Below are 14946 nucleotides of genomic sequence, written 5' to 3'. Positions count from 1 at the left end.
GGTAAAACAGAGCCATATGACTGGCTGACTGGGCTGGTGGGGTGTGGGGGTGAGTAAAAAAAAAACATAATACTGACGATTCACATAACATAACATATCGTAATCCAGAATATGATTTCGAGATGATACATAAAACAAATCATATAGTCATGAAAATAACACAAACGACAAAGAAATACAAAACTTTCAAATCATCATTCAACCGTTGTTTACCAATACCTGTTTAACGTATTGACATAACCATCATTAGTTATAATTTGGGTGATCACCACCGGTGATGTCATGGGTTAGATGGAGTATGGGGGATATGTTGCATTGAGTTAAATGTCTGGTTTAGTATTTATGTGATTCTTACTTATTTTGTCTTGTGATGAGGATTATGCTGTGTGTGTGTAAACAATGTTAACTGATACAAGTAACACTGTAATATTAGTCGTTGCCGTCCTGCATGTAGGGATTTGGGGGTTTTGGGTTTGTGCGCCGCCCACCTTTTGAAGAGTCATCCTCGATTGGTTGCTTGAAGGCGGTGATGTCACTGAAGGTGCAGAGGAACAGGACGACTTTGTCCTGCTCGTTCCTGATTGGAGCGATCTTCACGAAAAACCACACCGGCATCCCTGCAGTGGAACAGACAGAGAGGCAGGTCACAACAAAAAAACAGTGACGTCGTCATAAGAACGAAACTAAATATGATTCGCCAACAGTTTTGGACGGTTTCATTGTTTTCACTGTTAGTCATTGAAACTGTGTCTGTACATCTAGCTGCGTTTCCACCAGAGGAACCAGTGTCTAAATGAAGCTCCCAAAAAGTCCCTGCTGGTGGGGGATGGGGGGACTTTGGGGGCGGAGTTTGCAATGATGACTGTCACTGATTGGTCAAACACACGCAGCACTGCTTCATTCATAAAACAAGGAAGTACTCTAGTATCAATTTAGGATGAAGGGGGGACATTTTTCTTTGTTTGTTAACGTTAAAAGTAAAGTTAGGTTTATGTTGTCCGGTTTAAAAATGAGAAAAACAGAGAGAGAAAGCAGCGGCGGTCGAGCGAGCTAGAGAATGAATGGAGAGGGAGCAGCGGTAGCGAAAACAAAGCCGGTGAACGAGAGAAATAAAATGTTATTTTCTTGATTGTTTCATGTCGTTTGGTTCTAAAGCAAAAATAAAAGCATCAAACACTCAGCAGATGATTTACTGTGGAGACAGACGCTCGCTGCATTTCTGCTTTTCATTCATTCATCACATAAAACTCAAAGAACAACAGGACAGATCTGTGTTGTTGTTGTTTCGTCGTGTGTGAACGCTGCGTTTCATGTTCTAATTCCTCCTGGTTCTCACCTGCAGGATCTACCTGGTTCCTCAGATGTGGTGGAAACACAAACAGAGACTTTTAGTTCCAGGTTTAGTTCCTGAGATTAGTTCCTCTGGTTCCAAAGTATCTGAACTTCTGATTGAATAAGTGTAATGATAAAGCAGTGGACTCGACATATGCAGTACTGTGAAAACCTGCACTACTCACGGTTTTTCTTGTACATCAGAATCTCAAAAGAGTTCATCTCGTAGTTTTCGAAGGTCTGCCGAACCTTCTCCGTCAACTCCTTGTCGGTCAGCTCTCCGTACATGAAGCTGCGGAGGAAAACAGTACACAGGTGTTTTCTATCATCAGCTTCCACCGATGCCACAGCAGCGCGGTTCGGTGTCGTATTCGTACCTGCAGGTGCTGCTCTTCTGCATGACCTCGGCTCGATGGTAACCGGACAGTTTGCAGAAGCCGTCGTTGCTGTAGACGATCGGCCAGTCGACGATCTGAGCGTTTCCCAGCACGAAATTAGTATCTGACCACAGGAAGCAGTAAGTTACAATCTGTTCTGTTTCATAACCATTTTCTACATATTAGGGCTGAATGATTAATGCTGTAACAAACATCATCATGCTTTTGACTTTTTATTAATTAACCCTGATCAGTAAACTTTCTGACCAATCACAGGTGTTGTAATGTCTCCTCTGCTGTTCCTACAGTCGGACGTTTGATGTTCTTCTTCTCTGTGCAGAGTTTGTGTTGAAAGTTTCTCTGAGCTCACCTTAAATCTCAGTTTAACACCTGCACGGTTTGTGACATCACAACTAGTGACTAGGAATTCAGCCAATCGTGGTCCAGTATGCAACGTGCACAAGTGTGATGTGGAAGCTTGAAGCCTCCAGTGCACAAACACTAAGAAAGGACTTTACAGTGAAAGGGGAGACAACAGTTGGAAATAAAACATATCTGCATATTCATAGATTTGGAGTTTTTCAACGAGGGAGAAGATAGTAAAGTAAAGTAAATGACCTTCAGGAGGAGATCTTCAGCTGTCAGTTACAGCACAAGCACATGAATTTTGTTCATAAAGACTGATGCATTATCAAGTTCTTCATGTACTTTAAGCCATAATCATGCAGCCCTAATACAGACAGATATCATGTAATTATCATTCTTCTCTCTAGCTGCAGTAAAACTGACGATGGCTGAACCAGGACATGAGGGGAGCACTATTTAATATTTAGTTATTAATGTTCAGGTTGGACACAACAGAACAAACAGCCACTCACAGTCCACCAGCAAAGACAGACACACCAGTTTACAGCATCACAGGGAGGATTATGTGTGTGTGTGTGTAACTGGTTTATAACACATTAATAACAGCTGAACTGCAGCTTCAGAGCGTCTGTTGTCTCGTCTCGTCGGCTGGTGGCGACGAGACGAGACGACTGAAAAGTGATCTGACCTCCAGCTGGAGAACCACAGACCCAAAAACCCAAAGATCTCCCTTTGTTTCCATCAGAACCTCCATTTAAATGTAGTTTAATTTCTGCCTTAAAAACTCTCCCCTGCTGATACTTAAAATTCCAATAATTCCTAATTTTATCCTTATTATATTTTCAGCTGATTCATACAAATATATAAATCATCAGCTGAACTTTAGGACTTTGGTTGCCTCGATTTTAAAGCATGAAAATAAACCACGGTGCCTTAATTAAGCAACTTCAGAGGGAATCAGATGGTAGATAACATGTTGTTATTAAATGAATTAGTTTCTGTAGTTTTTCCTAACAAGTGAAGAATTTATAAGTGTGATTGAGGGAAGTTAATTAAATAAAAAAAATAAGTCGACTTGTTTCTACAGATTTCTGTTATCAGGTGACACTTCAGTGAGGAGCCACGAATTTGTGCTCTCGATTTATTTAATTCATGCTCTCCATTTAGCAATTCATGCTCAGATTAATAATTCATGCTCTCAATTTCACTACTTTGCCAGTCAGCCGGAAGTTTGAAGAAAGCAATAAAGACGATGTTTCCCTGTAACGTCAGTTACTGATCAACACTGGATCCAAAGCAGCCAGGAAGCACTGAGAGAATATAATACATAATATAAACTGTATATATATATATATATATGAAAGTGTTCACAGTAAAAAGTCTGTTATATTATCTCAGAGATAACACAATGTTGTGCTAAAAGTAGATCCAAATATCTGAGTCCAAGATCAAAATCAAACCTTCTTAAATACAAGCGATCCACAGTGAGGGTGAACGTCAGTTGAGAGAACGGCATGAAGTGAATTCTGTTGGATCAAGAGCAAGAATGATTAAATAAAGAGCACACAGTGTTTACCATACGTAGGCTCTACTTGGGCAGCCCGCCCAGGTAGAAGTCAGTCCAGTCTAGTAAAGTCCGTCTGAGTTGTGTGCTGCAGTAACTGAGCATGGATGTATCAAGAGAACTGGATACGGCGTTGGAGGCGCGGCCCCGCTCATTCCTATGAAAGTTGCTCAGTGGCGCATGAAGCCAAAAAAGTTCAACTTCTTCAGCCCATAGAGCGAGCGCAGTAGTGACTTTCGCCAGCCGAATCGGCTACTTCCGGTTTAGCCCGTCAGCTAACTTGAATGGGGATGAAACAATTCAATTGTGCGGCTCTTCTAGGCTTCTGAAATGTGATCAGGACCAAGCGGCAGCGTCCAGGGCTGTAAAATGAAGCCAAAAACTGCAGTTCCTCAAATGACCACTTGAGGCTCCAAAAGCGAGTCAATCCCCATAGACCTCCATGTAAAACTTTACAGCAGAAATAAACATGTTTACAGCCTGGTACAAACAACGGTTTTGGTTTTTTTATAACTCACCTGTTTAAGTTTTATTAAGCCGTAAAGTTATGCATAATGAAGGACATGGCTGCTTTGAGTGACAGGTCCGCCAGCCGCTAGGTGGCTTGTTTCAGCCATTCGGCCCCGCCTCTTTGCCCATTTTTGATTGGCTGGGAGTTAGGCAGCGTCACGCACTGCCAAGATGGCGACGGCCGGAGCAGCTCGACGGCTTCAAAACCGCCCCTCAGAATCCAACGGGTGACGTCACGGTAACTACGTCCATATTTTTATACAGTCTATGGATCGGACCAAACGGATCAAATTCTGATAGTAAGGCAAGTCATTTCGCGGAGGTTGTGATGCTCAAAAAAATTTTTGGGCCAGCGTGCATCATGTAACGTTGTCATTACACGGTTTGGCCGCTATGTCAAATTGGCTTCAAAGCCCGGCGCTCTTCCTGTATCCAGTTCTCTTTATACATCCATGTAGCTGAGTGGGGACTAGAGGCTTCTCTGTGAGCAGCCGCCTAGCTAGCGTCTACCGATAGCCTGCATGTGAGGCGTTTAGGGGACGTCTGTAAATTGACCTTAGTTACACTCTCCGCCTCTAAACTGAATGAGTCTGCCTGCTTTTTTTTTCTTAGCAGGGATTTGGACTTCAAGAGAAAATTATGAAAGTGTCCTTATCTGTCTGCATATCTTTTCATTATAATGTTAGTGGTATTTTGATGTTGGTTACTTTTTAATTCCACTTCCTGATTTCATATAGTTGAAGCTGACAGCCAATAAACATCTGGTGCAGCTGTTATGAATGAATTTTAAACCCGCAAAAGGAGTGATTTTTATTTTCTGCTCAGTTTCAACCGATATCACTGTCACTTCCTGAATATTTCACATCGTTCAATTATTTTTGAAATGAAAGCCTGCGTCGAGTCCCAGCAGAGACGAGGATAACGTGCGTCTGCCTGCAGGCGTTAACATGCTCCAACAAAAAAAAAAAAAAAAAAAACTCAGGATGGAAACACACACACACACAATAAAAACACAATCAATCACAATCAATAACCAAACTGATGTCAAACACACTGTATGTCTTGTGTACGTTAATGTGTCCGTCATTTATTTACGAATCTTAAAGTAACAATCTCAAAGATCTCCGTTTCGTTCTCTGTGGCGGCACCGTGTGGCGATAATCTGTAATTACAGGCGTGTTTTTGTGATGTCACGCTAGCACAAGCGAGTCTGTTACGTTAGCTCCGCCTACCCTCTGATGGAAAACACGTCACCGACTGCATGGCGGTAAACACCCAGTTCGTAATAATAATCATAATACTGCAAATGCAAGAACTTAATAACTTTATATCGTTAATTCAATATTATATAATTCTGTAATAGTAGTGAAGAACTAACATGTAAAGTCCTTAAAATACAGAAAACACAAAAAACTGAATTCTGCCCCAAATCCCATGTGGAGCTGAGATTAAAATAGTTTCCAAAATGGCTGCACATCACTGACAAACAACATGACGATGACGAGGAGGATGACTCCTAATCACTTCCTGCCCTCTGGCGCCCCCCATCGGGACAAACAGTTTGAGTCATTCTGTGTAATTAAATTAATTGGGGTGAATCGGGTTCAGCAGCTGAACGTCATGTTAATGAATCCAGTTGTAGTTTATCATGATAACAACATCCAGGAGCGCTGTGACGCTGCTGTTCAAGGAGTTTAAATAATGATAATATCACGTTTAACTAAACGTTCAGACCAAAAACTGCTCTGCGTTACATAAGTCAGCTGGTGCGGTTTATCAGACACCAACATATTAATATATGAGGGTTTGAACAGTGATCTCGTCTGTTAAAGTCTGATGTTTTGTTGACGACCTCCTACAAACGTTGTCTCCCTACAGTGACGTCACCTGATTTCCTCCTTTGTTCCCGTCATCATTACTACGACCAATAGACGGACATGGTTTTGCTGGACGATGCCGTGTCGTCGTTTTATTTGCCGGAGACTTTTGCATTGGCACACCAGCTGTCACGCCACAGTAACCTGACCGACAAGAGTTATTAGGACTATACATTTACACGTATTTGCTTTTTGCAGGTATGTCGTATCAGCGTACATGTGGGTGGATACGTAATAATTCAGAAACAGTGTCTCCGTTACAGAGTTTGTCCAACTTAAGCTTAACTTTTCTACTGTTTAAATTTTATTAAGCTGTAAAGTTTTGCATAATTAATGGCGGCTTTGAGTGACAGGTCGCAAGCCGCTAGGTGGCTTGTTTCACCTCAGCTCCGCCTCTTTGTCCATTTTGGATTAGCCGGGAATTAGGCAGAGTCACGTACTGCCAAGATGGCGACAGCCGGAGCCGCTCTTCAAAAACCAACGGGTGACGTCACGGTGGCTACGTCCATATTTTTATACAGTCTATGAACACTACACATCTTGGTCACAATTGTTAAAAATCACATTTAAGGCGTCCTTATCAGAAGTGTTTATGTAAAGAATAAATATCTGCTGATATCACTTTGGGGTTTTTTTTTTTAAACGGTCTCAAAAATCCAGTAAGAGTCGGACTATAAAATGACTGAGCGACTGTTGTCGGTCTGAACTTCACTGTAATTGTGGTGTTGTGTTACTGTGTTAGAGATTCATGAGTCCAAACTTTCCAAAAATAGACTTTAACATTAGGTCTCATGAACCCCCCACAGACAGCATCAAACTGTGCATTAATACGCTGAAAAGTTCATAGTTTGTAAACAAGATTTCACACAACAGCAAGAAATACATGTATAAATAAAGAATTTAACAAGAACTATAATCAGTGTGTGTGTGTGTGTAAATAACACAGGTGAATGGATGGGGAGGGATAAAACATGTACACGACAGTATGTGGAAACACTGGTCTGTACCTGTCTGTCTATGTGATAATGTCCAAACTGAAAAGTTGAAAAGAAACGTGGTTAAAGGAGCAGAAACAGTTGAAGCAGTGAGAACAGAAGGAGAGGCGAAGGACACAATAAACAAACTGGCTGAAGGTCTGAAACGTGACGGTCTGACACACTTCATGTGTTTCATCAGAAACGTTCCACGGTTTTTAATTCCTCACCGTGTCCAGCGAGGTTTATCCAACGAGACATTATAACTTACATACTGGACTGTCATAGTGTGGAGGGCCTTTTCCTCTCTCATAATTATAGTTTGATGACATTTAAATCACAAAAATCAGCCATTTCTGAAATACACATATACGTCTACAACTTATTATTGTGGTTCCAATCATTAATATGAAATATTATTCTCATTTACATTCACAGGGATAAATATAACATATTTTAACATATTTTAGGCCTACATTTTTCTCAGCTTCTTTCATTGCTTTACTGTAAATCACTTTGTAACTGTGTTTACAACAGTGCTATATAAATAAAGTTTATCATTATTATTGTTCATTAAGGTGATCGTTTTCTGTGAAAAGCAATAACTAACGTTTTGTGTAATGTGCTAATTCTTGCTGTGATCATTTCATTTTTATAGTGTAATGTTTAAAGTGCAGGCAGCTCTGCTAGCTCAACTACCAAAAAGTATCCCACAAATTTTTGAATTTTTACAAAAGCCTCTGACGACTTGTGTTACGCTCATTTTGCACAGTGTTTCAGTCCCTTTGTTCCTCATTATTAGATTAATATTACCACAAATTTATGGCTATTATTAAGATTCATGTCCACCAAAATAGGCAGGCAAGCAAACACTTACGTTCCTGTAACGTTCCCCAAAGGTTTCTTGGTAACTCCTGGTGACATTGGTTATAAGAATGTTCCCGTTGGGTCTTGTTGGTGTAAATGTTTAATAGTTATCAAATTTTTATTTTTTTAAAATACTAATACAGACTAGGAAGCACTTATTTAATTTAATGTTACTATCAAAATTATTATCAAAATGCCCACTGACGATCTTAAAACAAAAATAACTGATATTCATGACAGGATGAGGGTTCATCATGCTACTATGGAAAATGTAGTTAAGTTTTTAAATATGAATGTAAAATATGGTTTTATTAATCATAATCGGATTAATTGTTTTATTTTTTAAAATAACAGAAAATAGTGAAAAAATTACATCAATTACGTCAATTTTTTTGCAGAGTCCACGGTGAAACATTTTCTTGTTTTGTTCGACCAACAGTCCAAAACAAAACTGTATTTAATTCACAATTACACAGATCAGAGTAAAAGATGGAGAATGGGACAAAGTGGGGACTGTAAAAGTTTGGTTATTTGTTTGATAAATTACTTAAATGACTAATTGATAATCAAAGTTTTGGCCACTTAAATTTCTCTCTGTTGACCAATGATTTAAATTTACCCTTAAATTCATATCAAGTCAAATGTAGGGTTGACAAGTCATAGCTTATAATAAGACAGAAAAAGAAAGTAGAGCTACTTTAAATTCTGAATATATTGACTTGTTCGTTTTTCTCTTGTCAAATATACAGCAAGTTCACAGCTCGGCTGACTAGGAAGCTCAATACAGGAATAAGCAGCAAAGCGTGAAGCATAATATAACATTTGGCTTTAAAAATGAAAATATGTCTTTTTATATCTGCGTGTAAACGTTGGTTAAATATATGAAGCTGAATAAAGGGGAAGGCATTTAGCATAATTAAACTTTCTAAAAATGCGGGTAAATATGTGCTGCTCGGCTTTAAAAACTGAAAATGATTATTTTACTGTTAAAAAGACATAATTGTATATGAAGGCAGCTGTGTAATATACCTGTTAGCTCAAGTAGTGAGTGTTAGCTAGCAGTCTGCTGTGAACTGGACATGTGCAGCTTTCTGTCAGAAACCCAACAGAACCACGAGACGCTTCACGCGACAAACAGCCCCTTTAAACCGTTTACATTCAGCAGGATAAACCGGATAAACCGTATAAACCGGACCGGATCCTACCGTTGGACCGGCGGACGATGTTCTCCAGGAAAGTGTTCTGAGGGGCCACCAGACCCCGCCGTCCTCCCGCCATCCTGCCGTCCTCCTGCAGCGCGAGGCAGAGCCGCTTCCCGCCGCTCACATATCTGATGCTGCACGAGCCCTGCGCTCTGTAGAGTAGGGGCGCGCGCTCTCCCTCTCTCTCTCTCTCTATTCCTCCCTCTCTCTCTATTCCTCCCTCTCTCTCGCTCTAGCTCGCGTTCTCTCCTTCCTTCCTTCTCCCTCTATCTCTCTCTCCCTCTCTCTCTCCTTCTCTCTCTCTCTCCTTCCCTCTCTCTCCCTCTAGCTCGCGCTCTCTCTCCCCTTCTCTCTCTCTCTCCCCTTCTCTCTCTCTCTCTCCCAGCAGGCTCCTTATTGGCAGATGGTTGCAGCACGCGCTCCCACAGCAGCCACAGTGAGGCTGAGCTTTAGCGCGCGCTCAGAGAGAGAAAGAGAGAGAGAGAGAGTACAGGTGAGAGAGGATGGTAGAGAGACACCTAGAGACACCGTGACATCATTACATCACTCCTTATTGTAATTAAACGGCTCAGTTCACAACAAAAGAAGCTTTATTTACATGATTACACAAGAAAACTCAGAGTACTTTATAGACCTGCAACGATCAGTTGGCTAATCGATTAGTTACCAACTATTAAATTAATCTCCAACTGTTTTGATAATGATTAATCGTTTCTGTTGGATTTCTGAGTGTGTTTGAGACCCATAAATGAGGCAAGAAACCAAAGTTCAACATGCAGAGCCGTTTTATTTTCATTTCTTTGTATTTGTGTGGTTTAAACTCTTATTAAGGTGAAGTGGTGCACCTGAGGGAGGCGGTTCCTCTCCAGGTGGGAGCGCGTGTGTTTTTATCCTCCCTGCCTCAGGTGCGGTCATGTGACTCCGTGATGGGACTTCTTGACAGTCGCATCCATGTTTCCCTCACTTGCGTCCTTTCCTTGGTCCTTCCCACCGAGGATGCAGGAGAGACGCAAGGAAAGATCAAATAAGAGACCCGAGATGCGCCCACTGATCATCCTCCATGACCTCCAGGAGAGGTACTAGACCCGCAACTGTTCCAGGGTCTGTTCACGCCTCCAACAGGTCGCAGGGAGCGACGATCATAGCAACTTGTCCTTGTCCATGTTCCAGTTTGGTCTTGGTTGCAGGTCTGGAAGATGATGGCTGATCAGCTGGAGACGCATCCAGGAGGCTTTAAACTCCTCCACCAGCGGGACTCCTGCAGGTACAGATCGATCCGCTCCGGAAGTCAACCCGACGGCTGGAGCCCAGGACCGGAGGCCGGCGGGCAGGTGAGCCGGTGGATTCAGAGAAACAGGAAATAGCTGCTGCTCAGGTGCGGTCATGTGACTCCTTAATGGGGACTTTTGACAGTTTTAAATTCCACCATCTGATTCTCATCAATTGAGTCATTTTTAAAGGAAAAAAAGTCAAAGTTGTCTGATTCCAGCTTCTTAAATGTGAATATTTTCTAGCTTCTTTAGTCCTTTATGACAGTAAACTGAATATCTTTGTGTTGTGGACAAAACAAGACATTTGAAGACATCAGTGATTTTCACCATTTTCTGACATTTTATAGACCAAATGACTGATCGATCAATTGAGAAAATAGTCAACAGATTTTCAACAGATGCTTTACAGAACGCAAAATAATACAAGAACAGAAAGAAAAAGAAAAACAAGACTAAAAGAAGCAAGTAAAAGCAATAGAGAAGTAAAATACATTAAATATGATTTAAAAAAGGTAATTAACATTTAAAAGATAAAAATTATTAAGTGAACCTTTAAAATTTTACTAAACAGATGTGTCTTCAGGTAGTTTGTTCCAGATGTGAGCTGAAGCTAAAAGCAGCTTCATCATGTTTAGCTTTAGGGACCACAGGAAGACCAGAACCAGCTGGCCTGAGAGCTCTGGAAGCTTCTTACTGTCTGAAAAGATTCAGAGATTTACAGACGAGCAGGAAAACTTTAGTGATTTGACAACTCCTCGATTTTTAAGTCTTTATCAGGACGCTAGCAGCAGAGTTCTGGATCTACTGGATCTGTCCGACCACAGAAACCAGAGAAAAGTCAGTTTTATTCATAAAGCATCAAATAACAACAGAAGTTATCTCAGGGCTCTTTTCACATAGAACAGGTCTACTCTTTAATTTACAGAGACTCAATATTCCTCCGTGAGCAGCACTTGGCGACAAAAACTCCCTTCTAACAGGAAGAAACCTCAAGCAGAACCGGACTCTAGGTGGGCGCCATCTGGCTAGACCGGTTGGGTGAAGAGAGACAGAAGGGGGGAGAGACACAGAGAAGCATAATAACAACAATAGTAACAACAATAATAACAATGGCAAAGATAATAATAATAATAATAATAATAATAATAATAATAATAATAATAATAATAATAAGCAGCAGCAGCGATGAGGCGTCACGCTGGACAGCAGTCGGTCCGCAGCCGAAGGTCACCTGAGAGATGAGAAAGCATAAAAACTCCGGGGAAGAAGCCAAGTTAGTGACACGCATCAATGGTACAGATGGAGACGAGGAGGAGGAGGAGGAGGAGGAGGAGGAGGAGGAGCATCATGGGAAGTCCTTCAGCAGAAAAGTCCATCACAGCAGTCCAGCCAGTTTCTCCAAATGTTGTATTTACATGAAATCTCTGGGATGTTTATAAGTTTCTGATTTTGTGACAGATTTAATGTAACTGCTGAAACTGACAATGAGGTTTCTAACCTGGTTATTATTCTGGAGGAGAAGCCATGAATTCATATTTACTGCTTACAGCTGAGTATCAACTGAAAATGTTGCATTTTGGAGCAATGAGATACCCGAGGTTCATAAAAAGGAAAACCTTTTTGTTTTCTGGACTTTAATTTTGGATATAAAAACAACTTGTAACATTTTATCATCTAAAAGACCTTTTTAGCAGTGAAATCTATTTACTCCAATGGAATAAACTTTGGAAATATTTGAGCCGCTGTTGTTGTTTAACTTTTAAGAGAGCTGGAGAATCCAAAATGGAGGGCGCTAACGTAGCTATTAGCTGGTTCGTCCTTCCAGTTGTACTGAAGCTCTTCTGTCGGAGTAAAAACAGCAAACATGTTTTACACACAGTCAGGAAACAGCAGGACATGATACATAAACAGGATGTCTTTGAATAAACTGAAGGATCTTATTGTCGTGATAGTGGCCGAGCTAACAAGCTAGCTAACTGACAGTTAGCAAGCAGTTAGCAAACACGCTACGTCAGGGACCTTTGCCTTTTTCACTTCTCAGTAAAACTCTTTATTAATAAAGAACTAAATTGTTAAGAAATGTAGGGCTGCAACGATCAATAAATTAGTCAATCCACAGAATATTCATCAGCAACTATTTTGATAATTGTTTAAGTTTTCAAGTAAAAATGCTCAAAAATCTGACGAACTGCTGCTTTTCTTTGTCTTACTACATGTATATACATATATATATATATATATATATATATATATATATACTACTCTTATCATATTAAATTTAATATTTTAGGGTTTCACACTGTTGCTCGTACAAAACAAGACATTTCATGACGTCACCTTGAGATTTTTTCACCTTTTAATGGCTTTTAGTGTTTTCTGATGTTTTTATTGACCAAACAATTAATCAATTTAATGACAAAATTATTAGCCGCTGAGGCCCTATTGATAGTTGCGGTCTTAAAAAAATATACAAATATATAGTTTCATATTTAATTTCCAAAAACAGCTGGTCTTTATTTGTTTTTAATAAACAAACAAGAGGTAATAGTATATTTGTTTGGGACTATTTTCAGCAGCGGATGAATCCACATTTTGTGCTTGGTGAGTATTTGTGCAGCGTGTGTGTGTGTGTGTATGTGTGTGTGTGTGTGTGTGTATGTGTGTTCATGGTGATGAAGGAACATGCTCATTGACGTGTTTTAATAGTTTTGACACAACGGAAGAATAAGATATATCAGTAACACAACAGAAACAAAATTAATTGATCTGCTTGCAAGTAGATCAATTTATTGTAGATTTGTTGACATGAAGAAATAGAAAATCACCAAACTACTTTTAAAAAAATCTGGCAAATCGGTCGATCCATAAGTGTTAAATGAAGAATGTTGAACCACATATTTGATACTTGTTGGTAGCGACTACAAACTGCTAAAACTACATTTACTGGAATCTTTGATTAACTTAAAGGACGAGTTCACAATAATAATAACAATCACAAATGTGCAACACTCATATTTGAAGCTATTAAAAGACTTTGAGAGGAACATAAATAGAAATAAAGTAAAAATGCTGTTTTTGGAGACTGAAAAGGTTTCAATCAAATGACCACAAACTAACTAATAGATTACTCTCTGCTGCATGTGTAGTCTGCTGTGTTTACGTACTTTTCTAGCATATTTCAGATAAAACATCTGCTGAGTTGAAAGAAATGTCTTTGACGGTGAAGAAAATTACAATTTGTGAACTCGCCAGCAGCTTATCTCTCTATAAATAATATATATAAATAATATCCCTGTTTACAGTTATACAGAAAATTATGAAAACTTTAGTGAAAAGAGACGTTACTGTTGAATTTCGTTAATGTCATTTTAAATGTTTTGAACTGTAATTGTATCTGAACATCTCATAAAACCAAAACTATCTATGACTTTATATGATCCTATAAACCAGTGCTGGAAGTAATTAAGAACATTCAGTCAAGTACTGTACTTAAGTACAATTTTTGAAGTACTTGTATTTTACTTATACTACTTTGTACTTCCAGGGAAATATTTATAAAATGTTCATATACCTTTGTCACCTATCAGCTTTAGTTACTCACTAATTTTCAGATCAATATTTTATATGTAAAACCATCAGTTAATAGATTAGACTACTAGACAGTATAAGTTGTTAAAGTTAGCTCTAACTTGACTACATTCAAATGCTGCTCACATGTACACACCCATGAATCAATATGAATCAATATGAATTTATATATATATAAATGACTCTGAATGGGGTCTCAGTACTTCTTCCACTACTGCTATAAATAATGATTTATTTTTACCATCTGCTGTAAAATTCAATACAATACAGAGTTTTCTTTGTTTTCCCATTTATTACCTTTACTTTTATGTCTTTATATACTCTAAGTAATAGTAAAAGTTAACAGAAGCCAGATTCTACAACTGTTTCACAGTCAAACAAGTGAAGCTTTTAGTTGAATTTAAACTGAATTAGTTAATTAGAATCGCAAAGGAGAGACAGTCAAACTCATGTTTTCTGTTTTTTTTCTGCTGTCTGACTGTCAAACTGGATTTTGTCTGAGTGAAGTTTTGATTGTTTGTTGTTTGTTGTTTTGTTGTCAGGAGTCAGATTGTTGAGCGGTGTCGCCCTCTGCTGCTCATCGGGACTCAGTGCAGGAAGACTGACTGATAAACAGGAGAAAAACAAAAACAACAGGCCAGTTATTAACAATATCTAATCCGTTTTAGTAAATATAATGTAATAATGTGATCATATTTAATATTTGATAGTCCGTGACATGTATTTTTATTAAATTATTATGTTTAAAAATAGATTTATTGTTGGTATTTAAGATTTTATAATATTTTAGACTCAGTTTGGGTGTTTATGTTTGCTTAATATTCGTTGTTTTTATTTTAAAAGTCAGTTATAAATGTATTTTGTGTTTTTTTATTTTATTTTATTACTTTCTGTCGGCGGAAGGATCTGCTACCACAGGCGCCGCAGCAGCAGGAGTCTCACTGCCGCCTGACGGTGCGTAAAAAGCCTTCCGCCACGTTGGTTAGACCCCGCTCAGTCACGGCTTTAAAGCGGCAAA

At 39.2% G+C, this 14946-nt stretch overlaps 1 protein-coding gene across 6 annotated transcripts in view; it reads right to left on the bottom strand.

The window, feature by feature from the left end:
* Positions 1-9307, bottom strand: part of kcnh1b (potassium voltage-gated channel, subfamily H (eag-related), member 1b) — a 64325-nt gene extending 55018 nt beyond the window's left edge. For 3 of the 6 annotated variants that reach the window (XR_006092868.1, XM_042397192.1, XM_042397217.1), the window contains exons 1-4: positions 9073-9306; positions 1710-1833; positions 1518-1624; positions 489-617 (exon numbers count right to left, since the gene is read on the bottom strand). Coding sequence is in view for 5 of the 6 variants with exons in the window: in XM_042397192.1 (XP_042253126.1) it covers positions 489-617; positions 1518-1624; positions 1710-1833; positions 9073-9145 (433 nt within the window). In the remaining variant the exon portion in view is untranslated. The other 3 variants (XM_042397202.1, XM_042397208.1, XM_042397197.1) reach the window with 2 other exon arrangements.
* Positions 9308-14946: the final 5639 nt, after the last annotated feature.

This window comes from Thunnus maccoyii, chromosome 2, assembly GCF_910596095.1.
Source record: "Thunnus maccoyii chromosome 2, fThuMac1.1, whole genome shotgun sequence".
NCBI lineage: Eukaryota > Metazoa > Chordata > Actinopteri > Scombriformes > Scombridae > Thunnus > Thunnus maccoyii.
Note: the sequence above shows the minus strand (reverse complement) of the source record. Positions and strands in the feature narration are given on the sequence as shown.